This window comes from Rhipicephalus microplus, chromosome 8, assembly GCF_043290135.1.
Source record: "Rhipicephalus microplus isolate Deutch F79 chromosome 8, USDA_Rmic, whole genome shotgun sequence".
Taxonomy (NCBI): Eukaryota; Metazoa; Arthropoda; class Arachnida; order Ixodida; family Ixodidae; genus Rhipicephalus; species Rhipicephalus microplus.
In genome coordinates, this window is record NC_134707.1 from 26314161 (window position 1) to 26341793 (window position 27633).

Here is a 27633-nt window from a genome sequence, read left to right on the forward strand (position 1 = left end):
CCGCCTAACGACTTTCTGAGCAAAACGGGGGGGCCCTAGCACACAAATTCTTTAATGCTACACACACTATCGCGTAGGCACAGAAGGGGGTGAGGGTTCATTGAATTATTTCAGGAAAGCGCGTCTGCGTGTATGTCTATTAAATCTCTGTTACGGCTCAGATAGGCGGCCTCTTCACGACTGAGCCCTTTGACCACGCACTCGGTCACTTGCTCCCGCGTTCTCAGGTTGTCACCGTCTGCAGACTAGAATGTGAAATTTGGAACCGTTTCATAGAGAAACTAGTAGACTCGTTCAATTTTGTCCGTAAAGCGGAAGGCGAGTGCAACGCGTCTCACGCCGCACTCGCCAAGCATGCTTTTTACCTCGGCGCTACAGCACACTGTAATCCCGGGCAGGAAAAAAAAAATCAGTAAATGATGTTCGGGAACGGAAAGTCGTTTCACTGAATGGAAAACAAGAGCAGTAAGAGCTTGTCACTATCCAAAACGGCACGATATCTTTCGAATAACGACTTAGCGCCGACTACCACCCCTGGATCCCTCATTCTCTCTGTCCCCCTCTCTCAGCTTCAACATACTTCCGCCGGACCCAGGAGCGTCAAAAGACCGCCTCCTGCGCCGCGAGCCGAACCCCTCCCGGAGTCTTGTATGCGCAGGGACACCTACTATCTCCCGCGTGCAGCCAGTCTCCTTTAGTAAACCGCTTCGCAACGTGCCCCACAGTCGTCACGGCGAGGTGTGCGGGATGACGAAGAAGAAGAGCTAGAACCGTCACTTTTACCTCTCAAAAGAAACCTCTTTTTCTGTTTACTCAAGCAGCGTGAGCTTCGCAGCCCGAACACCCTCTCCTTTCCCCACCCGCCTTCCTGTGTACTTTTTTGTGTCGTTTAAACTAAACAGTGCCGATCGGGAGCAGAACCAGCGCTGGCGCGTCCTTTTGCGCGCTTCGAAAGCTTCGTTCGCGTTGCTCACACACACAAACACACACGAAGACGCCCGCTCCCCGCGATACCTTCTGTGCCCGCATCGGTGGCCAGCCACTGTATCGCGTGGTCCTCGCCGATCCCACGGCCACCGCGCTTGCCAGCATTTGCGCGGCATCGGGGATGTTTGCGGGGTGTTATCGGCGTCCTGCCATCAAGGAGTGCGTTAGGCGAGGACACGGAATCGGAGGTGGCCAGGGGGGAGGCGCTGAAACTGTAACAGCTACAAAGCCGGGGGGGGGGGGGGGGCGACATGTAGAGAGGGAGGGACATATGTCGCATTCTATTGTCCCTCGTACTCACCCCTCCCCTCGCGGCGATGCCTAGAGGTAGGCTTTCTGCGTGGCCAAGCAAGCACGTCCTACCAAGAGACCCGGCAGGGAACTGCCCTCTCCTAACTTCCTTGTAAGGTCTCGCGCCCAGCTAAAACCGCAGCGCTTAATGCAAAGTGAGGAAGGTCTCTATTCGTCGGCGGCGGCCGGTTCGGTTTCACTTCACTTAACCGCCCGCGGAACAGAGCATACCGCCGCTGTTTTTGTGCTCCGTGAACTGTGCCATAGTCCGGGAGGAGTTTGGGCGGCAAAGTTCAAGAGAGTTCCGACGCGTTTGTCTGTGACGTTCTGCGATGTGTGCGACCTATGTGTGGTGGTGTCGTGTCCCCCTTTTTTCCTGAGGTCACGAGTGGACCGTGGAATAAACCTTTTAACGCCCCGCCGGAAGGCACATAAGAACGGCCCACCAAGGAGGCCGATTGTCGATGTACTGCTACACGCTTTGGAACGAGCAGTGTAGTGGAGGTATATATACTATAGAGTGGGTGTGACCCCCACGGCGTCGGCTCCATGCGCTTTTTTTTTTTTTCTCGCTCGGTCGACGTTTCGTGCGCGATGAAGCGTGAACATCGCTCGTGTGCTGAGTGTTATGGGCGTGCGTATAAGCTTTTGAAGTCGGCGGCATGCGCTTCCAAGTGAATTAACCGGTGGTTCGATCGGCTATTGCCCGGGCGTTGTCCGGTGTTCCTCGCTCTTTGGCCGACACAGACTTGGATCGGGAGACTGAAGTACTAAAAGTCCGAAAGCACTTGTCGGAATTACGTGGGATGTTATTCTAGTTATGTATCGATAAGTCACCCGCTGTCACTTACTGGTTTTCGATTGGTTCGTCGTGCTATAGAAAGAAATCAAAAACCATAACCTAAATGAGTTTTGAAATGTGTGGATGTTCCCTATGTGCGCAAACATTTTGTCAGCGCAGGCAAATACTTATTGAAGAACGTCTCACTTCAGGGTAATCTTTGGAGATACAATACCTGGTAAAATTTCAGTTGCCCCTTGAGCGTTGCCCCACCGCGGTGGTCTAGTGGCTAAGGTACTCGGCTGCTGACCCGCAGGTCGCGGGTTCAAATCCCGGCTGCGGCGGCTGCATTTCCGATGGAGGCGGAAATGTTGTAGGCCCGTGTACTCAGATTTGGGTGCACGTTAAAGAACCCCAGGTGGTCGAAATTTCCGAAGCCCTCCACTACGGCGTCTCTCATAATCATATGGTGGTTTTGGGACGTTAAACCCCACATATCAATCAATCAATCAAGCCCCTTGAGCGTTAACGGACTAAGCCGTATTTGAAGTTAGAGGGCAGTATGTGAAGGTAAATTGGTAATTGCACAATTTTATTACAAACAAATTTTTATGTATGCTATAATTTTTATATTTGCTACCTGCTATGACGCTGCCTGCTATTTGCTTTGCTATGACGTCCGGTCAACGAAATTTGTCATTTCTTCAACTCCCCAAGCACCGCTCCTCGTTATCTAACATAGGTGTCAAAGATAACGCGTGCCCGTTGGCAGGTGACAGTCTTAATGAATTAACGTTGCCGTCGTGGTACATTGCTCGTTTTCGTTCACGTCCACCTGCCTACAGCAGGCTGGATATCATAGACAGCTTTGACGTCATTTAAATTGCTCTCAGAACTGTGTGCGTTTCTGAGATATAAAGAAACATACTCATTCGCACAAGTGATCGCAGCCGTATCGTATCATTGGTAGCGCAGTTTGTCGTTCCCTTATTGACCACCTTTTTATTGGCTACAATTAAGAAGGCTTCCGTACATTGCTACTTCCGGTAACACATGGCTATTATCGCATTTTCCAAACAAATTTGTCGACTTGACTAGAGTGAGTGTGCCTACAGCACTGCAGCGATAAAAAGCAACTTGGCCTTATCGATCGATCGTGTAAGCTTTATCCAATGTGTATTTTCCTTCCGTTTATTGGAATTAATCCGAATCCAACATACATACCATGAGATGGACAGAAATACCCAAGACTTGGTAGAACGAGTACGACAAATATGCTTGGAAGCACCAAAAAGAAGTCTGGTGCATATATGACGCTGAATATCGAAGAGAAAGTGAACATGTAATCAGTGCTGATAGAAATTTGGAAATTATTGATGACGCAAGCGAACCTTACACAAAGCATAGTGAACGATAGTTATACGAGTTGCTAGTCTGCGTCTTGCGTGGTCTGTTAACATGCACTTTGCAAATAGACTTGTTACGGTATTAAAACAGCCAGTGTGCGCCGTGTTGTGCGGACCAACTATTCTGTGTTCGTCATTGGTGCAGTCTCTATCTGGTATTGTTATTTTATTTTTTTGCTTTGCGAGCAGCAATTACAATCTTTGCATCTAAACGCCATTTATTACCTCTTTAAGTAACGCTTTTGTTTCCTCTACATATTCGAAATGGTCAGCGGTGTGCTCTCTTATAGTCTTGCATAACATGTAACATTGAAGTTGTGGTTATCTGATTGAAGTCTGCCAACTGCCAGATGTGTGAACAGGGCCAAACTGCAGACGAGTGAATTCTTCAAAAAAAAAACACACATTTTCGCGCAGGCAAACATGTGTGTCTTGCATTCTGTGACTGTTTATGCGCCACAAACTGAAAATATTTGTTTTTCAGTCCATACACAAAATACAGGACGAGAACTGCGGACCTAAACTACCTGAGATCTATCAACTTGCAAAATGGCGTACTCAGGATGTAGATTTTCAAAATAAAACGCCACGCAACATACTTGTGCCTTGGGGGGTCTCAAACCCGTTAGAGCATAATCATAATAAGCGTGCTGTTGATCGTTCTAAATATGAACGGACTTTGTACAGTATAACCTACTCAATAACAATACATGTATTTTATCCTTCGCCATAAAACTCGGTGTTTTTTGTCAGTCATTATTCGCTTCCATATTCTGCTTCTTTCTTGTATGCTTTGCTATGTACTGAGCTTTTTCTTTTGTTACAGGAATCTGTACGTTTGTGGTGATTTGATTTCAGGTGTCTGTCGCTTTCGCCTTGAATTAAGGGGCTCCGGCTTGGTGAAGCTGTTTTATCTCGAAAATGAGGCGCCACTTGGTACGCTCTCTCTCATTCAGACACATGCACACACTCAATCGCACGCCACAAGCAACGTAGTGAGTTCTTACGTGAGAGAGGGCCAAGATCCGCTGAATTTTCAAAATGGTATACCAACCACTAGCCCAACAGAAAGTTCATGCAAGCTGTTCATGACAGCTTTTTTTTGTGGCTCTTATGTCACTGTGCTTCATGGGGCACTTATTATTATTATTATTATTATTATTATTATTATTATTATTATTATTATTATTATTATTATTATTATTATATTCTGATCCTTTCGCCTGTGCACTCGCAGGTGTGGTTCAAGAACCGTCGCGCCAAGTGCCGCCAGCAGCAGCAACAGCAGCAGAACGGCTCCGCTTCCTCCAAGCCCCGACCCAAGAAGGCCAAGAGTCCCGCGCCGTCCTCCAGCCCGACGTCGTCGAATCGGGGCGAGTCCCCGTACAAGCCTTCGGCGCTGGTCGCCTCCTCCCCGCTGGCTAGCGCCGCCGCCTCGCCGCTCCACCAACAGGCGAGCGCCATCTGGAGTCCCGCGGCCATCAGTCCAGCCGTGGCCGAACTCATGAACGTGGCCCACCAGCGGTCCCCCTACCACACGGGCTCCGCCACGTCCGCCCCTTCTCACGTCGTCCAAGGACCCTCCGTGTCCGTGGGCCAGGGCGGCCTGTCGACCGGCGTGTCTCAGCACGGGCCGCCTCACACGCTCCAGACCGGAAGTTGCTACGCCCCCGCGGGACCCTACGGGTCGCCGCACTACTACACCGGCATGGACTACCTGAGCGGCCAGATGCACCAGACGCCGCCGCCTCCGCCGCACGCCTCCTCCCTGCAGGGTCCGCACCCGACGTCTCACCATCAAGACCGACCCGGGGTGTTGAGTACGCGGACGCCTCCTTCTGGCGACTGCCTGGAGTACGGCGCCTCGTCGGCGGGTGAAAAGGCGAGCGGTGCTCCATGGAAGTTCCAGGTTCTTTGAGGGCCAACAACAAAAAAAAAACAGCTGAACCCGCGGGTGTGCGAGTGTTTGTGGGGGCGGGTGGGCTCTTCTCTCGCGCGTGTTTGTTTGCCCATCACGCTTGGAGCAGCCTGCGAGTATGTGCGCCGCCCTCTTGTGATACGCCCGGGACAATCGCATCGCTTCGCCACTTCTCCTTCGTGTGTGTGTGTGTGCCTGGATGTGCGTGTGCATGTGTGTGTGTACATACGGAACATTTTGTAGAGGGCTACCCGTCGTCAACAGTGACGTCGATGCTCCCACGTACCATACGGCGGGAACGTCTCATCTGGACCTCGACTTGCGCTGCCTGCCACGAACACGCCACGTCATGGGCGCGAAAAAAAAAACGAAATAGGAGGGGAGCGATTGAATCTCCGAATGCCATTCCCCGGCTCTCCTCCGCCCGCTTCACAAATTACCGCCATCAGCCACCAAGTGAAACGCATCAGTTACCGTCAACAAGCGACGGCATCCGACCATCGGCGACATCAGTAGCACAAGAAACAGCAGCAGCAGCCGAATTACCATCGGCAAGTCTCCATGGAGGTCCCCGTTCTTTTACCGCAGCCGGCCATGTGTCAGTGCGCGCGGCAAGCAAGTGCGTCATCTCGTGTTGCTAACGAGGACGCTGGACGCTTGACTTTCAGCTAAACTTCTATTTAAGCTGTAAATAAAGATTGAAACAAAAAAAAAACGAATAGGATGAAAAACATTGTGCTTGATTTCTCTCACTACGTAGGCGTTCAGTATTAGCCCGTGCTCGTGAAGTGGGTGCGACTATAAATTGATCTGCATTTAAGAAATAACAGGCTTGCGCAGAAGGTTCAGCAGAGTCGCAGCGAAAGCTACAAGAGCAGCCTTTCTGGAGTTTCATCTTAACTCTCTTGTGGCAGCTACTACAGCCACGCTTGCATGACACCCACTACGCCATAAATAATCATAATTTTTGTAAAGTAGGGATGCTCCCACTCGTGGTACTCGCTACACACTTGTAGGGCATTATGTACACTTTGTTGATGCTGTGGCTGGCGACGATAAAGAATTATGCCTGAAGTTTTTGCAATGGGTTGGAGCATTCAACGACATTTACGTTCGCTGTACATTTACGATCTCAGGGCGGAATGACGGTTAAATTTTCTTTAATGAGAAGCGTTTATTTGCATACTGCAAGCCCTTTTGGCATCTATCTATCTATCTATCTATCTATCTATCTATCTATCTATCTATCTATCTATCTATCTATCTATCTTTCTATCTACCCGTATTCGTTTGGGTGTTCTCATGATCACCTCGTTAACTTGGGCTACACCAAAATTAGTACGGCAGGGTAAGATGATTGGATGCATACGATTCGCTGGTCATGAAATGAATAATGGGACAATGTCTTCGCTTACGTTGTCTAACACTTTCAAAAAACAGTGGCACATACCCGGGCGTGGGTATGGGCCAATGGTGTGCGGGTATGTGCCACAGGCGATAGGCATTTTATATATACCCAGCAATGGCGAGAACACACATGGATAACTTAAACGATTCAGCTTTAAGAAAAAAAAAATAACGGCATATACATGGAGTGAAGGATGATGAGTGGGGTGAGGCGTCCGTCAGTCCGCCCTCGCTTCCGTCCATCCGTGCGTCTGTCTGTCCGTCCGTCCGTCTGCCTGCTTGTCTCTCCGTCCGTCCGTCCATCTAGTGAACACTCCAAGTACCGCCATCTCGCATCTTTTCATCACTTATTCATCATATGCAATAACCGCCATCCAGTGGACATTCCAAGGACTAAACGAGAGTTGGCTTCCTACTACTACTATTAATTCTGCATGCATCAGGGACGCACGACCCACGGCTTCAGGAACTTCGCCCCTAATAGCTGCAGAAGCAAGTGTTGATCAGACAATCGAATGCAAACAATAAATGTAAGTACCCAACAGGAATCCAAACCTATCATTTTGCGTGGCAATGAAGTATTATACCACATAGCCACGTCAGAATACGGATACACTTTTCTGATAGACCCCAATTTTCGTGCAGCGACACATGTGGTTGTAGTGCTGACTATCCAATTTTATAAACATTACATATGTACTTCTAGGATACAGCCATCATGTCAGGTTAACATAAATTGTAGTTAGGTGCCATCCGCTGAATTTGATCTGTTGAGCAGTGTTTAGGGCTGCCATGCTCTCGCACACCAGTGTCAACACCAGCGCTTCATATCAGCTTACCGCTTTTGGTGTTGTTAATATCTATGTCTATGTTGGCATCATTGCGCAACTGTAAACAACTGCTAATATAAAACACATGCGGCTGTTTAACGTATGAGTGTGCGTGCATTTCATATATCTTTAGAGCCACTTCATAACGTCTCGCTCAATAAAAAGTTTATAAAACACATTCACATTTCATCCGCATGCTTCGTATAACATCGATTCCCAAGGTAAGTGGGGCCTGCCGAATTTTTTTTAGCTTACCAGTGTCCAAATTTCGCACGAAATGTACGACCACAACCGGTATGATTTACCACACAAGAAATATGACCGCGAAGCTTCAAATAGTGGTCAACAATATTTCCAAGAGGATCATCTAACGGAATCACTTCCAATTGGGGGTATAAGCAGGAAATTGTGAGCAGTTTCTTGTGACTTCTTCAAAAGTGTAGAAGTAGTACTTGGTGCGTTAAGTTATCTATGTATAACAATATGACAACTACACTTTGTCTTGTAGTCGTGTAGAGCTCCTTTATGAAGTGCGCAACCGGGACAGATTACAGCTCTGCCATAGTAGTGGGCGTTAGGTACTCTAAAGCGTTCCCAATTGGTTCCGAATCCAGTGAGCTTAATTTGGCCCGATGTTGAGCGTCCGAGGTAATTCGTGCAACCATCTCGGGCTTTTGTTGTAAAAGATTTGGCATCCCTTCCGGTAATGTGGAGATGGAAGCCTGGAGCTACAGCTGCCGTAACTGCGACAGCGGCATCAAGGCGTCTTGGCCCCTGTTCATTGCTTGGGCAAATGCAAACGCGTTGGGGAGGAGGTGATGGTCTGCAAAAATTGTATTTCTCCACCAAGTCATTTTCTTCCGCGGACACCATTTGCCAAAAACTAGCCATGTACAGCTGTGCTGTTAAAAAAAATGTTGGGACTGTGTACTGTCTTACGCAGAGCACTTTGTCCAAATATGCTTGCTCACAAAAACCTGAAGGAAACTTTGTGAATTTGAGCGTGTTCGGCGAAAGCCCGTGGTCATTAGAACGAATGCACCATGTGTTTACTTTTTATTTCTTTGCATCTATATATCCTGCAGCCACACATTTTGTAGCTGTCACCACACGCAATGGAGTCCTACACCATGCAACCAGCGTCACTACTTCTGCCGAGACGGCTGAAAAGGTGACCATCGCCCTGGCCACTCTAGATCCCACCTGTGACACCATCGTATACGACTCTCGCTCAGCCGTCACTATTTACAGCAAAGGCCGCATTTCTCCTCAAGCGCTTCGCATCCTCTGCCCGGCATCACACACCAAAGACTACATTATCACCCTGACATGGATCCCCGCCCACGCGGGCCCAGTCCACCCATGCCTCCCCAACCACAACGAGGTCACCCACTTGCTTGCGTGAGGCCTTGTCAACCGCGCTGGAGCTATAGACTGTAGACGAGGTGTACACCATGTACAACCTGACTACCTACAATAATCTCGTTAAGAATTTTTACCTCAGATGACGAGCTTTTCCCTCACATCGCCCCAGGCTCAACCGGGCACAGGCCACCACTTTGCGTCTACTTCACACAAACACATATATCTCGCCTTTCCGCCTTCACTTCATATTCACGGACGTGTACACAACCTCCCACTGCCAGTACTGTGGCACTCATCTGGCTACGCTTCCGCATATGCTGTGGGAGTGCCCGCACAGTATACAGACACACGAACACCACGACACTTTCGTCGAAGCTCCGTGAGGCTCGGCGGAGCCCCGCTCTTGACGACCAAACCTGGGCGACCCAGCACGCCACTTCACGGGCGTGCTGGGTTTAGGAGGCCAAGGCCCGGCCACATAAACCTGCTGGTTTCTTAAAATAAAGTTTATTCCTCCTCCTCATCCTCCTCCTCCTCATCCTCCTCCTCCTCCTCCTTCTGTGCATCTATAGCGTTTGGTATAGTGTTTGGTATCGGGAAAATCCACATTCTTGGGACGCTTCGATGAACTGCTTTCCATGGAATCGCTTGCCAGCGCGTCTGCCCATCATGAAAGGCAAGGCACCTTTAGCTAACCGTATTTTGCCTCCCGCTCCGCTCAGCCAGTCGGCGGTTGTGCCACTGCGCGCGCGCTAGATGGTCAGGCGCTGAGCGTGTGGTCGTAACGAGCGAAGGATCACGTGACGCGAGGGGAAACGCCCAAAATGGCAGCCTCTTGTGCTGCTGGACCACGCTGCTCAAGCGACGCAGTGATTGTTCGGCAAGCACCGATGACACTTCAGGACACACAATGATCTGTGCCTCCCCCGGAGAAGTCGTCACAGCCAATCCCTTCGAGAATTTCGGCATGTGAGGTGAAGTTCCATGAAACGGTTTAGAGCTGACACTTCGGACCATAAAGGAGCATCTAGAGACGCTTCTTTGGTGCTTCTGTCAAGGGGACTTCGCGAATTTTCGATAGTAAGTAATTTTATGTCAGAATAGTAACAATTTAATTTTTAAAAGCAGCCAAGCTTCCACCTATTGAGAAAAGCTTTTCAGTTTGATTTGCCACAAGGCAACGTGGTGAACGCGGTGAACGCGCTGCCTCAGGGCAAGGCGTTTGAAACGCGATTGGGCTGTCTTGAAGGCTTCGATTGTTCAAGTGCCCTTTGTCAGCGAATATAAACACTACATGCATAAATAATTAACGATTCAACGTTACTGTTGCTACCATTATGTTTAACTAAGCGACAATGTAAAAATAACGAATACAAGGATATTCAAGTTTCTGAAAGGAAACGAGCGACATATTTGTGGGTTTGTACCATACCTGAACACAAAGAGGCGGGCAGACGGATGTTGGCGTGTAACATAGAAGGTACTTTCCCATGAGCACCCGGCAGTAGATTACCTGATGCTGTGAACTCGTTCACGGTGTAAGATTTGTCGGCAGGGCTTCAAAGCAGAGTACCTCTCTCATAGCTCTCTCATAACAGAGTACCTTAATTGTACTCTAAATTATTAACAACTTTTTCTTAACCGTGTCACGTTGTTGTATCGGATGATGATCGTATTTTCCTGGCTCGGGACATCTTAGTGCTTTTCTGTAATAGACTACATTGTACTCTGTATCGTCGAACATTTTTTCTCAACACAGTTTATAGTTTGTGTGCAATGCTGCGTTACACAGATTGTAGAGTGACTGTGGAGTCACTCCACAAACAGGCATTGAAGTTGTTTGTCTCAGTAAGGCGAATGTCTGCCTTCACGGTTGTGAATGGCTGTTCCTAAATGTTCAGCAAAGCAGTAGTTTATTTGTAAATCTGGTTCGCAAACGCTTCAGATGTGCTGCCATTTTTGTTGACTGAGATAAACGACGCCGGTTCTCGTACTTTTTTTCCTAATTCGCTGCACTATTATGGGTGCACATATTCTTGTAGAGAACTTCGGAGTTCCTACACCACACCTGCTCCGTGGCCTGGATCACTGCTGTGGCTGGTACTATAACAACCGTATGGACAGGGCGGCACAAGGGAGTAATGCCAGACCTAATTAAAAATAAATCTGACTAAATCATGGCAGAGTTCTGCCTTCGTTCAGTTTTCAGCCATTTTGGTACGGGTTACGAATAAATAGATGAACTATAATGCCTTAGATTGACCAGCCTGTTTGCATTGCATTTGCGTTAGCATATTCAATTAAATATTTCTTGCGATAGGAATTTGCGAAGGTGGTATCTCTAATTTAGATGGCGTAGTTCTGCACCGCAGCTTCACCTCATAGCGCAACCGTTACCTTGAACATCGCTGGACTGGGACAGTGATCTCCCCGACTCACGAGGGTTCAACTACGTCCACCCAGCCACACGGTCGAGACGCTGTACGCATTCTTTGCAGAGCGTGCGCGTACAAACCCTCGAAAGTGAAAAGTATGTTTTCAGGTTCCTTGAAAACTCTCGGCTTCCAGAGAAAAAGAATATGACGGACACCTCGATGGTGTCAGTTATGATGGAGTTTTCCGCAGGTCTTCGAAAGGTATACCCAGGAAACAAAAAACAAATAAAAGAGAACAAAGTAAGACACTTAGTAGAGGAGGACCATCTTTTGCACGACACAACAGTTTCCATTTCAGTTTCCAACGTCTTTCCCTTTTTCGATTCGTGCTCTTTTTTTTTTTTTGCAGATTACCCTTGCAACTTTCATATATTTACCTATCTAATTACTCCTACAAGGAAGCTTTCCAAGCCACTTGGGCGCATTCGTTGCACATAGCCGTATGTGCAGGATTTTCGTTACAGTGAATTTGGGAATAGCCTAAACGTGGCTCTTAAAATGGTACCAAGCCGAAAGATTGAGCCTGCTCATTTCGTGTTTCGTCTTCATTTGAACAATGATTAGCAGCGTCATAAAGTGTAATAATTGCTGGGCTTTCGTACATCAAAACCGCTGGGGGATTCCAAATTAGTTTGGAGCATGTAAGTTCTCTGTAGCTTGTTCTTAAATCTGCATAAACACACTGGTGTTCTTGCACTTTGGTCCTATCAAAATAACGCCGCCGAAGCACTGATCGAACCTGTGACATCAACGCAATGACGGCACATAATCACTTTTCAAGATAACAAAAAGAACTGCGTGATTTCGGGGCTCCTTCAGCAAATGCGTATATTGCACCCTAAGTAAGCGCACAGTCCTTGCATCGGCGCTCTTTGCAACATTGATGTAAGTCTGACCGTCCACCACGAAAAGCGGACGCGGCACGTGTATACGAAGGCGGCAAGTATTCGGTACATAAAACACCGAAAATAGATAAAGCACACCACCGAAAGACTCAAAGGCTCGAGCTGCGTCACACGTGGCGTCGGGCAGCCGGCGAGAATTGACGTGATTGAAACAGCTGAACCTTGCATCGACATACAAAGTACATCCGAGGCGGGGCAAATGCACTCGTACGTTATATACCTGCACGGGAACTTCTCCGATAAGCGTCGGTTGGGGTTCGGTCCGAGCTGCCGCCCGGCCCTCTTTCTGATAAGACACGGAATTCAGCATAGTTGTACACCACGTTTAAACGAGCATTCACGGCATTCGCCGCACGTAGGTGTCATGGGACCGCGCCTCTCCTTCGATTTGCCGTTTATCAAAGGCGGGACGTAAGGAAACGTGCTTTGAACAAACACACACCACGGACGATGCTCGCGCAATGTAGACACGTTGTAAATATGATTGCGCGCCCCCGTTGCGTACATACGGTGCGTGTTAAGCATCACAAAGCAATATATACGAAAACAATTACCGAGGACTACACGGTATTGTCTATAGTGTGAACGCCAACTGTGTCTGACGTTTTGCCAATCTGCGGTTGTAGCGCATTCTTTACGTGTTGTTGCAGGAACAGCGATCGCTCGAGTGCTCTGCTCGCACCACTCATTGCAGACGTCGCGAACCATGTGAAAAACTGACGGACCCGATACGACAAACGAAGCCAGCCGCAGTGCACATGTCAGTGTTACGTGCGCACGAGGTTAGACCCAAGGGGACGGCGAGCGTGAATAAGGATCAAAGTGAGGTTAGAGGCCATTGGCTCGCGATATCGACAAACTCCACGTTCGCTCACTTTCGGTCTCGTTCGCTATTGGCCGCGAGATCGAACAGAGTCGCCGCCTGGCGGCAACTGGCCGAAATGGTGAAGTGTGGATTGCTCCTTGCGTCGTATGCTAGCCACGTCGTGTTTCTATGTGCGCGTACGTCGTGTACGTTCTCAAAGTGTGGTTTGTCCGGTGATGTCAGCGCGAGTGTAACTGTTTTTTTACGTGTGCCTGAAGCGACGTGCGAAAGCATTTGGTCTGTCTCGGCTGCTAATGCTTATAAATAAGATCGGCGAGTGCAACTTTCTAGAGTGCTGTTCATTCTCGTCCTACCCTCCATTCACCAGAATCATTTCAGAGTGGGTGCTAGCTTCTGTTTCTAGCACATCGAAAAATGCTCTTGGCATCCTTACAAACACGAGGACTATTAAATTCTGTGTGAATGCTGCGTTTTACAGCGACATGTTTGTAAAAAAAAAAAAGCTCTAGGCACTTATGCGTTGTTGGTATATGCACAACTACGGCACTCTAGTTTATCGATCATGCGAAGAGCCTTAGTTGTGTTTATCTGGCCTTGGTATCTCAACATAGAAATATTACTGTCACATGAACTCTTAGACTTCATTACTTACACTGTACTTAAAACAGAGTTATTTATTTTTTTATTTATAAATAAATAAATAGTTCCTTCAGGGCACGAAGGCGTTACAGAAGGGAGTGGGTAATAGTATACATAGTAATAAGAACAATAAGTGTGAACAAAGAAAAATGCTGCTAAGAGTAAACATCACATTCAACAGCAGCCCGAAAAGCAGTGACTTCGGTCACTTGGGCAACAGAGGAGGGTAAGTGGTTTCATTCGTTCGAGGTAGTGGGAATAAAGGAATCGTTTAAGAACTTGGTATGTGAAAAAGGAGTATGTACTTTCTGGGGATGGTCACATCTATATGACATGTAGTGTAGTTTGGGAAGAAGGTCTTGTTTTAGTTGTGAATTGTGGTAAATTTTATAAAAAAGAACAAGACGAGACACTTTCCTACGCGAACAAAGAAGTGGAAGGCCCAAAACTTTTTTCATAAATGATACGCTAGATGTGCGTGCATAGACTGAGAGGATGAAACGTGCACTCCGATTTGGGACGGATTCTAAGGTTTCAACTAGTGTGTTAATACCGGGGTCCCATACAGCACTTGCGTACTCAAGCTTAGGACGAACAATTGTTTTATATAGAACGAGTTTAAGAGCTGAAGGTACCCTTGAAAAGTGTCTTCGTATAGGTATCCAAGAGTGCGATTGGCACTGTTAGTTACGTAGGTGACATGAGTGTGCCCTGAGAGATTAAAGGTAAATTTTACTCCAAGATACTTATAGCATGAAACACTTTCTAAAACACTATCGTTAATTAGCTATTCGGGAACGTCAATGGAACCAGGGGTGCGAGAAATTCGCATTACCTTGCATTTATTAGCGTTAAGTCACATGTTCCCTCTAGTGCACCAGGAAAAAACTGCATTAAGATCTTGTTGAAGGAAATTGCGTCAATATTAGTGCAAGCATTTCTGTAAATAACACCGTCATCAGCTAATAATTTAATTGATGATAGAATATTATTAGGCGGGTCATTGATATAAACAAGAAAGAGAACAGGGCCCAAAACTGACCCCTGTGGCACACCAGAAGTGACAGTAGACTCTTGTGAGTTGTTATTGTTGGTGGTGACAAACTGAGTTTAGTTAGCGAGAAAGTATTCGATCCATTTTAATATATTGCGGTCAATGTTTAGTTTACTTAGCTTGAAACAGAGTATACCTGGTGAGGAACAAGATCAAAAGCCTTAGAGAAGTCCAATAATGTATACAATCAATGATTAGTCCACTGTCCAATGCCGCGAAAGGGTCAAGTGTAAACGAAACCAGTTGAGTTTCAAATGAAAATTGTTTACGGAAGCCATGTTGATTTGGAGAGAAGAATGAATTTGTGCCTAGAAAGGCTACGAGGTGAGAATAAATTATGTGTTCTAAAAGCTTACAAGGTACACTGGTGAGGGATATTGGTCGGTAACTCAAAGGGGACTGTGCATCACCAAATTTAAATAATGGTACCACCGTGCCCACCTTCCAGTCACGTGGTAAGGAACAAAACTCTAAGGACTGGGAAAGCAGTTTGGACAAAAACATTGAGGAATAAACATCCATACTTTTCAAAAACTTTGGAGTGATGCCGTTCACTCCGCAAGACGAAGACAAGTTCAGGCCACGAATTAGCTTCTGTATACCATCAGAATCAATAACAGGATCCATCGTGCGCAACCATGTGCTTAAATTTAGGAACGCTTTAAAGAGCCCAGACGCTGAATATTTCATCTTTTTTTGTTTTTTCAAGGTTTGTGTGGCATTGTTATTGACCAACGGAAGGCAGGGGTAATTTTCGTCTGAAACAAACAAACAAACATGCTTGTCACATTAACCGGGCCTTCGTTGTAGCACCCTCATGCACGTAAGCTATCGATGAAAGCTTTCTGCTGAACTCTTATATAAGAGTTTTGCTGGTGCAAGAACATGTGCGCACACGTGGTAAACGCAGTGTAGCTCAGATCACCGTCAGCCACTAAGCTTTCCTGATCACAGTTATCGATCGTCCCACATTTCATGGTGAACAGATCGAGAGAAAAAAAAAAATCATGTGCGCATAAGGTGCGAAGGTGGTACTAAACGAATCGCGCAGATATGGGGCTTTCTACGATCTTCCTTTCACTCTTTTTTGTAGTATATAGATGACAAGGATGTAACTAAGCAGTTCCGTCACGCTACAGCAGTGCGTAGAAGGCGGGACACAAGCTAATCACGTACGAACAACACAGCAAAGGCGTGATTTAGGGCGAAAGCGTGAAGAGAGGCCACCAAGGGCGAGCATCCCTATGAAAGGCAGAATGCTTCTCTCGGGTATTGTTAACATTGCATAAGCATCGTGCACCGATTCAGTAGAGAAGAGCTTAAATATTAACAGTAAACTGTGGTCAACGCATTTTATCTGCCGACAATCGGCTCAGGCCGCACGCAACGAAGCGCCGCTGCGTGTATTTGTATACGCGCCGCCCACCACCTATCCACACTTTCGTGGGGCAGTGCTGCCACCTATAGCCCGATCTCGCAGCGAATACCGGTTACGCCACCGACGCTGGAGCTGCTCAACGCAGGAACGGGCTCCTAAAGGCTGTTGCCCGTGCCATGACCTACTACACTCCTGACCTGTTCAGATAGCGGGGTTCCTATGGGAGCGCGTGTCCCCGCTCTCGTTCAATCGCTCGCCGTAGGTGGCGCTACCTATAACCTGTTCGTCTGCTTCTTTACGGTTGTTTTGTAGGCGCTGGTATAAGAATGCCTGCTTTCTGTGGTGAACTGTCGGCATATATGTGACTATTTCTTCCCATACATTGCTGGTCAAGTAAGCTGTTCAGTGCGCTTAAGAATTTATAGCACACTGGTTGACAAACGTGGAAACCCGTGGATTTACATGATTTTGGACAGCCTATGCGTTGTCGCGTGCATTTTATTGCAAAAAAAATTCTGAATGTCTTTTAGTATTATTATTTCTGGATATTTCTAAATTGTGGATCATAAATTCGCACTACGAGTGCTTTGTTGGTTAAAATTTGACTACAAAGAGTGAAGGTGACGTCAGCGAACAGGTGCTGCCTAGCGCCACGCCGCTCGTAGGTGACGGCCCTAGCGGCAGAAGGTATGAACTAGAACGTGGGCGCTGGAAGAGGTGCTCTCTGGGCAGGTCAGGAGTGTAGTAGGTCATGGCCCGTGCCGCGATTGGAACGAAAAAAAAAATCGTTCCGTTCACTTCATCGCAACAGCCGCTAATGGCGGTTTTGTTTCACATGGGCTGCGAATGTTCGGCGATTTTCGCTCTGCGACTGACGCGGCGAGAAACATTACTTGCGGCTGTTTTCTTTGACAGACAGTGTCCAATTTTTCAAACGTAACGTAACAATCTGCGCATTATCGTATTTTGAGTTTTCACGAACGGTGAGCACGCGTGTTTTGTAACTTTGACGCACCTTCAAATCTAATTTAACTTGGAGTGCCCGATTTCTCGCGCCTGTTCGTGAGGTAGTACTGAGACCTTGCAGCACAAGATTGCTGCAGCTGCAGGAGACCATGCAGCCGAGGGCATTCGTGTCTGTTATAGTGGCGCCGAACAAGTACGGCAGTGAACATTTTCCGGTAGTTGCACATGCCAGGAAGCGGTAGCGGAGCCGTCTTTTGCGAAACGAACGCCTCCTAACCCGCGAGACAGCTGGCGTGTAGCACAGGGATCGCACGATATATGCACCCCTGTATTCGTTTCGGCGTCTCATTGCTGTATACACTTGCCGAAACACCCCCTGCACGACGACGTCACCCAGACGGTGAACAGCCATGAACCAGTTCACGAAGTGCAGGATGAATCAAATGGACACAATTCTTCGAAGGTGAGCTTACTCTCTCATACTAATCTGCTGTGTACAGAGACAGCTCTTAGCGAAATTGTGGCGCCCAGCTCAAGTCGATGAGATATTTTATGTTGATAATAAAATAAATTTTTGCGCGAGTCCCTGATAGGGGTTCCCGCGAAAGCTCCTCAGGATCAAATAAAGTTCATTGTCTGTCTGTCTGTCTGTGGCACACCTACGACGTGGACATTAGCTTGACATCAGGCTATATGGCAGGGCGACCTCCAGCAGTTTTTTTTTTTTTGGGGGGGGGGGGGGGCATTTCGTTTTGGGAGGGGCACCCCTTGAAATAGTCATTTTTCGCTCTCTCTATATTTGCCATGGCGCAAAAAATTTCGGGAGGGAGGGTAGCAAAGCACAGGTCTGGTGTGCCGCCCCCTGGCTACGCCCCAGGTCTGCGGTACTAATTCTGGGGACTTATACGTACCCGTTCTGGGTAGTTTTGATGACGTCACGACGTCATGCATCAAAGCTTCCAAAATCGCCGCTATCGAGTCCCTGCCTGGTGCGGCCGTAGAAATGTCACAATAACTTGCCGGAGCACGTGATGAGAACTCATATCGTGTAGTGACGTCAGGGCACAGTAAAAATTAAAACTACCTTGTGAAAACGTATTGAAATTGTTCTCTTTTTTTTTTCAGGGTGCACTCCCCAGTACATTCTGTACGACACGACAGGCTTGGCCCTTCATTTCATTTAAAACAACAAATGAAAATTTTGTATCAGTACCCGTTGGGTACCCATGCCTTATTTTTTTTTTTTTTGAGCGTGTATGCATGTTATTAGTTTTACAACTGGGGAGCAAAAGCCTGTGAGTGCACAAGCTACGGAGTTCTTGTGTACTTTACCCGCTTCATTATGTTCGCCTGTTACCACCAAGAAGAGCAAAAAAGAAGTGAAGGGTTCGGATATTCAATGCGTCTATATGTATCCCTGGAACTGGAATACATTATTTACGAAATATATGATGATACTATTCCGCTACGGAACAGTGATAGGCTGTGCGTAAAACTCGTAATTTTGAAGGCGAGGCGTGCTTAGGACAAATGGAATTTATAGCATGTGAATGAATCATAGCACTGATTCCTCAACTACGGGAGATCAAAGAGTTGTCCCACTCGTAGAAAAAGAAATCGCTCAGAAAAAATTACTTCTTAGGACGCTACGATGACACAAAAACAGTGTCTTTACAACAAGGACAGTAACATAATTAAGACATACAAATGACACAGTGACACGTTATAACATACTTGGCCAGCGTCACAAGATGTCCTTAACAAAAGACCACCGTTGCTAGTTCCATGACTGTTGCATTCGAAACCATAGTTGAATATTTCGTACCTTCCTAAAGAATGCAAGGGCCAAATAGATTTTGTCTATGTCTCGAAGATAACAAGTATTCAGTTTCATTGCCAATAAATTATGAATACATTTTGGACGACGAGTATGATATCTATATACCCGAGACTGTTAAGAATAAACGATGAAAACAACTAATCTGTAGCCGATTTGTCAATCACGATAAGCTTTCCAATCTCGATTGGACGCTAGGAGCCTCTGCGTGCTCTGCAATAAATGTGAACATACAATGATGCCAAGGAAAGTATAGGGGATGTTACTATATTTATAAATTGGCAATTATTGTAACGTGAATGCGAAGAGAAAAGATAACTCGCTACCGCCAGGATATGAACCTGCAACCTTGAAATGACGCGTCCAATGCCCTTACAGCATCGGTGGCGATCATTCCCCCACCAACTTTATTGCGTACAAATGTGCAATTGAAGCCAAAGTGTCAGTCAGCGCTGCTAGTCATGACGACGAATGTGGAACAAGTTCTGCCTGCTGACGTCATTTAGCACATTATCTTATCAGGAGCGCAGAGAAATCTATTTTTCTGCGTGGGGTGAGGATACTCTTCGATCTGAAGGGGAACTGATCAGGCACATGATATTTTGCACGCTCTATGCCATGGCGAAAAAAATTAAAAAGGGCCTGGGCCCGCTGTGCCACCACCTGGCTACGCCAACGGATCCTATTATGAGATGCAGCTGTATTGCGAGCTAGCAGCCATGACAGTAATTACACACTTACCGTCATTGCTACTTGCGCTGACTGGCACTCATATAGGTTTAAACACACATATACACTTCATAAGGTCGACTGGAGGATGACCACCGCTGTAGATACCAACTGAGCTGTAACTGTGGTCATCTCGTCCACTTTATAAAGTATATAATGTAAAATAAGAATATTTAAACGTATAGGAGTGCCAGTCAGTTCCTCTAGTATATAGCCATGGCAGCAGGTGTGTAACACTGACTGTCATGACTGCCAGCTCGAAATACAGATGCAGCTTGTAATGAAGTCACACGGTACGCGTCTGCTGTATCTGATTACCACATATTTGCACGTTTGCGTCTATCTCCTTGCTTATTCTATGAAGACTACCGCCCAAAATGTATGGTTTTATAATATTATTTGTGCGCAGAGTGACTTCACCTAATGCAGCGAGCCATTTATCTGTGAGTCTAAAGTCATTCATGAAGAGAGCTGCAGATGCCCGATCAGCCACAAAGGCACCCTCGTGACTTCTGGCCCACTCGTAGTCTTCATCGTGTGACTTGGCTAAGCCGTCGTCCTCGTCCACTGTATCATCGCTGCGCTGTTGAACACCAGGATCCAGGCACCGATGGCCTGGGAACAAATAATACTACTCAGATTGCGAGATATACACATGGTAATAGTGACATCGACGACTTGCTACAATATTAGTTACCACTATTTCGTGGATTGATGACTGACAGCTGCGGCGCCGCCTGTCGGTGTCGTTGGAAAATGAAACGCATTGGCACGTTCACCGACCCCTATCATTTGCAACCCCTGTGGACCACGCTGCACTCGTCGTTTGGCTGCCCACGATGCGAGCACAAACATGTCGATATGGCACATGTACTTTGGCGATGCGCAAGAAATGAAGATAGGCCACGAGAAAGGACGACGTCAACGCAAGGACCGTCTGAAGCCTTGCTGAGCGATATGGCAAGCAACCATTTTCAGTGAGGCTCTCAAAGACCAGGTGTGAGACGTTCAGCGGGCCAGGGCCATCGCTGAAGACCTCGGAAGATTGTCCGAGAACGATGGATTCCTGGCAACCTAGCTCGAGAGCCGCAACAACCGGTGGACGAATAAAGTTCATTCAACTTAACTACTAGCAGTCAGGATTTACTGACTGACTTACTTTGCTGAAGCGGTAGCGACATGAACGACTGCTATTACGACTATTAGCCGCCTCTATGTGGTTGATTGACTGACTGACTGAACTGGGTGACTAACAGCTGTTGTACTTGTCGGTGCTGTCGGGATATGCAAAGCATTGACCAAGTACTCAGAACGTTAGTTTCAATGCCGTTTATTGATCAAGCTGGCGCGTGCCGACGTGCAATTCATCGAGCACAAAAGCGTCAAAAAGGGGCACCAGGCGCATGGGGTGGCTTTTGTTTGTCGAATTTCTTCAACGGAGGACACACCCGCCACTTGTTCCACATGCAGTGGTTGAAGGCTTCGTAATCTGGAGACACCCCGTCGTTTGCGAGCATAATAATGGGCGTCCTGGGTCTGTCTGGTCAGCACAGTACTTGACTGCCACTGAGTCTACGTCACCACCAAATTTTGACTGTGTTTAAAGAAGATGACACGCTGTTTGGCTCGTTCCATACTAAGATGCGACGGACCACGCTGTCTTGTAGTAAAAAGGAAAACTTGTGTAGCGGGTAAAGTTACGAATGTTACCGCGGTTAACGTCAAATAAAAGAATAGGACAAAAAAGTTTTCCAGTAATCGGAGAGTACACAATTTCCATGCAGTTTTTCGTGGAAACCACCTTCTCGACCGGGCTATACACTTCCTCGTGGTTGCCATGAAACTGAAAGTTCAATGGTTAAATCATGGCATCGAACAACGCGGGCACATTCATTTAAAAGATAGCGAGGTCACCATGTGGGGCATCAAAGAGTGGCTACTTGTTCTTGCACACTTCAATAAAGTCCGGGCTTGAGCGCGACAACATTTCATAATTAAACACCTGGATGGCTTGTTGAAGGCGCTTCATTGTCGTCCAAGCGAATAAACCGAAACACTGGGTCGACCAGCCACTTGGAGGTGTGCACAATGTAGGTCAACGGCGATACGGAATTTTCGCGTACTCGCTCGCAGATGGGTTCTTCTGACGCTTCTTTTTAACGTTTCCGGCACTTCGCACCCTTCCTTGCGCGTACTTCGTTACTGTCTCCACGGCTCCTCTGACCTCCATGGGCGTCATCATATGCAACTGAATGCGGAAGTTTCGGATGCAGTACTTCCAAGGCGCGGCCGCCATTGTGTCCAGAACATTCCACTTGTCCCAAAACTTCACCTCGAACGTCGCGACCCCAATCATTTCCTCCCACGCTGATGTATTCCAAATATCGGGGCTCACAATGGAAATACTAGATGAGATGGTAGAGGTCCCATGTACTGGTGTTTGTAGACCAAATTGGCGATCGATTCAGTCGTCTGACGAAGGCAGCGAAGATAACACATCGGCATATGTGTTGCTCCAGCTGCAGTGGCGAAGACGTGCGGGAGAGCAGTTCCTCGTGTGTGGAATGCGACGGCAGTGAATTCGTACTGCGTGGGCCCTTTCTAGAATCCTCTGGCGATTTAGCTTCTCAGTCGTCTTTAGCGGGAAACACACGGTGCATAAGCTTTCTTTGTTTGGAACTAACTGTAACTCCAGCACAATGGTGGCTCGCATGAAAGTAACGTTGGCTAGCAGTGCCAAGAATGGAGGGGATACTAAACATTTACCAACGTCTCCAGACACTGTTCCTGATTCGGGCACATTTGGACTTGATACGCCTTCCACGCCTCGATCGGTTTCCGTGAGTGTCGCCATAGGTGAATGTCACAGCCTCATAGGCAGTGGTGGTAACTTTTGGGGGGCCTAAGTCGCCAGAACGCTTCCTAAAAGTCGTCAATTTCAGCCAAAAGTCGCTAAGTGATGATGATGATGACGTTTTTCCTGAGTTTTTAGTTTTCGACTGGATAAAGCACGTTAAGGGATTATTTTTAAACAATGATTTAAATAAATTTCTGCTGTGGTGAATAAAGTGAACAGTCAAAATAAAATAATCATTTCTAGTGTCGGACTGCGCTGTTCAGTTTTGGTCTGGACAAGCAACTCTGGGTCTGCCGGGAGACGTGGATTGCGCGGAATAAACTTCTAGGTCTGAACCACAGATCGGAACATGGAGGAAGGAAAGACAGGAGGGAGCGTTGCGCAACTCGATTGAAGCCCACCAAGTCGGCCCAACAAGTGACCAAAACGTCAGCGCTCGCGGTAGGTTTTAGTTCTCTCGGCGCTGTTCCGTCTTTGAAACACCTCCGTGAGCCGGCCAGTCTGCGCCGAACCAGTTCATTTCGATTAAAAGCTACCGGGCGCCGTATTTCGAGGTATCGGCAAGTCTCGTTTATTGCGTGATCTCACGGCAAAAGGGCCGACTTTGTTGGCTTCAAAACGGGTTGGCTTGCCAAGGCTGGGTGCGTGACGTCATGCTCCCTCCTGTTATTTCCTTCCCCCATGATCTAGCCACCATACCCATGGGTCGGAACCCAGCGCAGCACTCTGCCGGAAATTAAGTTTTCTCTCTCTCTCTCTCCGCGAAGCAGGGGAACGCGTGGTGTGCATAAATTTTGTGCATGCACGCCACGCACGCTTTTTCTGCCTCATGAAGGTACTGCAATTCCACCAAAGAGCCCATACTTCGTCAATTAGCTTTCAACAATAACCTACTGCGTGCACAGCTGCTATCTAACGTTTGATGTAATATGTTACTACAATGCTAGGAACGAGTGAAACCTAAAATTATTTTATTGGACACATTGCACTCAAGAAGATCGTTTGACCAAGTATCGTCTCGTAGGGAAGAAGCATGAAGAACAAGCAAATTGAAACAGTGCCGGCCAAGATGACAAGATTTAAAACATCTGAAATGTTTTAAATATTTTCATTTTGGCCGGCGCTCTTTCATTTCGATCGTTCTTCACATTTCACTCAAGTCACTAAAGTCTATATGTCAAGCAATAGTTCCACCTCACCAGTCCACACCTCCTCGTCTGCAGACTCTCCACTGCTTTGCGCACGTGCACTACTTCTTGGCGCGAACGCTGAGGAGTACGCTTGCATGGTTCCAACTTTTCTTGTCACTGTGTCAGGCAGGTCATAGGTGTGGCAGCACTTTCCAAGACGGCGAAGTCCGCTACGAACACTTAAGACCGCATTTGTGCTGGCAGTGCTGAGAGAATTTCTGAGTTTTGTCTTAACCACGCTTAGTTGGCTAAAAACTCTTTCCACTTCTGCGTTTGAGTGCGGCAAGGAGAGCACATCAACTGCGAGCTGCGCGACCTCGTGAAACGGGTTCGAGCCAGCTGCATCACGGTACGCAGTGGCCTCGGACCAAAATGCAATGGTGTCGGTGGTGTTGGCCCAGCCCACCAGGGTCAGCTTCTTCCACTGCGCGTTCACGAGATCTATCTCGTTTGGTTGAACACCGAAATGTTCCGCCAGCTCCGTGATAGGCTCCTTGAGTACTCGCAAGCATGCTCCCACAGACAGCCGTGCCATGCCCTGCAATATCTTGAAGTTCGATGGCAGACGTTGCCGGAGCTCATTTGACAGCTTTACTGTGAAATTAACGCATCGCTGGCGCACAAAGTCAACTTCAGGACCAGCTGGTAGCGTGCTCGCCAGTTTCTCGAACTCGTATCCCAGGTATGGCTTGGGGTCCAGGTGACCATCGATAGGCTGGCGCAGCGGATCTATCTTCGCCGTTGGAATGAGCACTTTGCTGCAAACCATCTTAATTAGGAGCGTGAGGTCTTCAAGAAGCTTTGCGGGATCCGCGTCGTTCCTCTCGTAGGCCTTGTTTGTACGCTGAACTTCTCGTAGCATTGGTCGAAGGTAGAGTAGATAAAGCTTATTCAGCGGATCAGAGTACATCTGATACAGGAGCTCTGCGGTGTAGCATCCTTCCGTTGATCTGGCTTGTTCGAAATGTTTCAGCAACATGTCCCATTGATCGAGGACTCTGACGACCGCTGGCTCCAACGATATCCATCTGGTATCGCACACCCTTGGAATTGATAGTGGTTCTTCCCCATCGCAGAGGCTACGGTAAAGTTGACTGTACGCGGCTTTACGCTTTGAAGAATGGGAAAACCACATGTGGGTTTCGCGCACCAAGAAGTCCACATTCCTGGGAAGCGTTCCCTGAACAGCGTGGGAAAGTGCGAGTTGCAAAGAATGGCAAATACACCTTACCATTATCAAGTTCGGGAGTTGCCACTCACGCTTAATTGTCTCGAAAATACCGTTGTTGACACCCGTATTCACCGAGGCGTTGTCAACTCCAATGCCGAGGAGACGCTTCTTGTCAAGTCCCATACGCGTGAGGAGGTTTTCCAATGCCCTGACGATTGTCACAGCTGTGCCATCGTCCAATTCGATAAGCGCAAGAAACGTCGTCACAATGCTCTTCCGAGCAGCACTGAAGTATCGCACCACCACACCCAGTAACTTAGTGATCGAAATATCTGTACCCTCGTCGATTATCAGGCTGTATTTTGAGTCACCGATGTCAGCCACCAAGAGATCCACGAAATGCGGAGATAACACATTCACTATGATCTTCGTGCATTTGCGCCGGTGCATGCGCATGCCTGCTGCACTTTTGCTGTCCATGAACTGTTTCTTGCAGAGTTCTGTCAGGTGGTCAGCGGTGAGGAATGCAGTGTGCTCGCATATAAACAGACAAAGAGCTGCTTCACTTCTGCCGCAGGAAGACTCAGTTGCGGCTGAATACTGCAGTTTCTTCTGCCGAGAAGAACTGGAGTATGGTTCAGATGACTTCTTGTGCTTGGTGGTGGCGGCATGCTTCTTGATATCGCACAGCTTCGCGTAGAATTCGCTCATGCAGTAGGCGCATGATGCTTTTGTTCTTTCGCTCTCCACAGGACGTAGCCAGCCTTTAAACTCGGGCAGTGATTCCCAACTTTTTCGATAATGCTGCTCATACTTTGGAGGCATGATTAAGCTAGAGCGAGCGAGTCGGCACGCTACACCTAGTCCTTGAGTGTACTGGAAATAGAGATGTGTCGCTCAGGAGTGAACGAAATCTTTTGAGCGGCTGTTTTTTCTACAGAACGAGTGATCTGCGGCTCAGTGAGCCATGGTGAAGCAACGCTACCACGTGTTGTAGGTTGAACCGGTTGAACCACTTCGTTTGAGTTCGTGTTCTCTGAAGGGGTACGCTGGGTAGACCCCCGCAGAATCGGCCATGAACATGCCCGGATTTCAGAACCCGAGGAGCGAGAGGGATGGTGTGAGAGATAGGCTTGCCGATGCTCGCGGAAGCACGTGGCGCACAAGTGCGCATTCAGAACTTTTAGCATGGGTATGGTGGCGGTGGCCATAGCATGGGTGTGCATTAGCGAGGGGGGGGGGGGGAGACATCCAGGCTCCAGCAGTGACGAGCGCAGGCATCGTTTCTTTCGAGCTGCCTGCATAGACAAGGTATTCGAAATTCCAGGAGGAAGGGGCAAAGGCCAGCTTTCCTGTAGCTTCCTCTCCATCCTTGTATTTTCAACGAAGCGAAAAAAAGCGCTTGGTCCGTCTCTTTCACTGTCCGGTGTTCCGCGCAGTTTTTTTTTTTCGCTTCGTCGATCATGTACCAACCAGCCCAAAACAGCCAGGTGGCCACATTGCACGCACGCTAAAGATCGCAGCGGCTCAAGAAGCTCGATCCTGTGTGCCCTGGCCTCATTTTTGAAGCTCGTTCCGAGCATTCCCCAGTTCTCATTAGTTTCCTAATATTCTATGTCTGTTTTAAAGGACCCCTGACACAAAATTTGGAAGCTTGGTGTGCTTGCGACGTTTGAGACTCTTGCATGCACTTCTTAACGATTATTAGGGGTGAGTGCTGCCTGTAAAATATTTCAACTTGGTTTTAAAGCGAAGGTGTGTGCTCATCCGAGTATTCCGGTAAAATCGACATTTTTTGTGGTTTTACGTAGACAAAGGCTCCCCTTGCGTGGTTGCAGAGGTCAAGCAAGTATTGTGGGCATCGGAGATTCCGAGAACGTTTTCGGGGTGAGTACAATTCGCCGACTGGCTCCCGGCGAGGACTATTGTTCGTCACCCCTCTCGCTCTGTTGTCGGGCTGCTCTAAGGTGGTTTTCGCTGCTTACGCCAGGAATGCTCTTCTTTTTCCTGAGGGGAACACGCTCAACGCACCCACATCGTTCTATTCTTCCCCACTCTCGGGTCACCCTATTTGGAAACCGCACGTTCAGCGTCACCGAAGCTTGAGCGCATGTAGTCTCAGGCACTGCCCCGCTGTGCGGCGCTAGTTTCTTATGGTATCTAGGCGGGCGTTTTGAACTGAAACAAAATCGTCCTCAATTAACGATGCTAGCATCAATTATACGATGCGTTAGAACATTTACGATTGAATTTTGGCATTACTAGACGCAAAGCTACGGATTACTGTAAAAAAATGTCGAAAACAAAACTTTTCCTGTCAGTAGTCCTTTAAACATTCAATTTCAACTTTTCAAAGTCTCCAAAAAAGTCGCTAAGACTCCAAAGTGATAAAATTGTCGCTAGCACGACTGAAAAGGCGCTAAATTTAGCGACTTTCTCGCTAAGTTACCACCACTGCTCATAGGTTCTCGCGTGGAAATTGCAGAACAACGAGATGGTGCTGCCACCTCGCATCAGCTAGTCAAGATACTCGCACGATGTTGCGGCCTCCAAGATCAGTTTCTTTTACGCCAAAGTTTGCCAAATCGACTAACAAATGCGTACTGGTGTATTTTTATAACAACTAGTTGAATATTCAGCTGTGAGTTTCTTGTTTTCAAT

General features: G+C 47.6%; 1 protein-coding gene and 1 long non-coding RNA gene across 4 annotated transcripts in view; both read left to right on the plus strand.

Moving 5' to 3' along the window:
* LOC119164300 (homeobox protein OTX2) overlaps window positions 1–6114 on the plus strand; it is a 231649-nt gene extending 225535 nt beyond the window's left edge. For all 3 annotated transcript variants that reach the window (XM_075871351.1, XM_037416461.2, XM_037416462.2), the window contains one exon: window positions 4703–6114. In XM_075871351.1, coding sequence (XP_075727466.1) covers window positions 4703–5383 — 681 coding nt within the window. In that variant the 3' untranslated portion in view covers window positions 5384–6114. The remainder of the gene's footprint in view (window positions 1–4702) is intronic.
* Window positions 6115–17303: 11189 nt separating this feature from the next.
* Window positions 17304–18637, plus strand: LOC119165749 (uncharacterized). Its single transcript, XR_005108987.2, has 2 exons — window positions 17304–17651; window positions 18314–18637. It is a non-coding gene; the product is annotated as an uncharacterized LOC119165749 (long non-coding RNA).
* Window positions 18638–27633: the final 8996 nt, after the last annotated feature.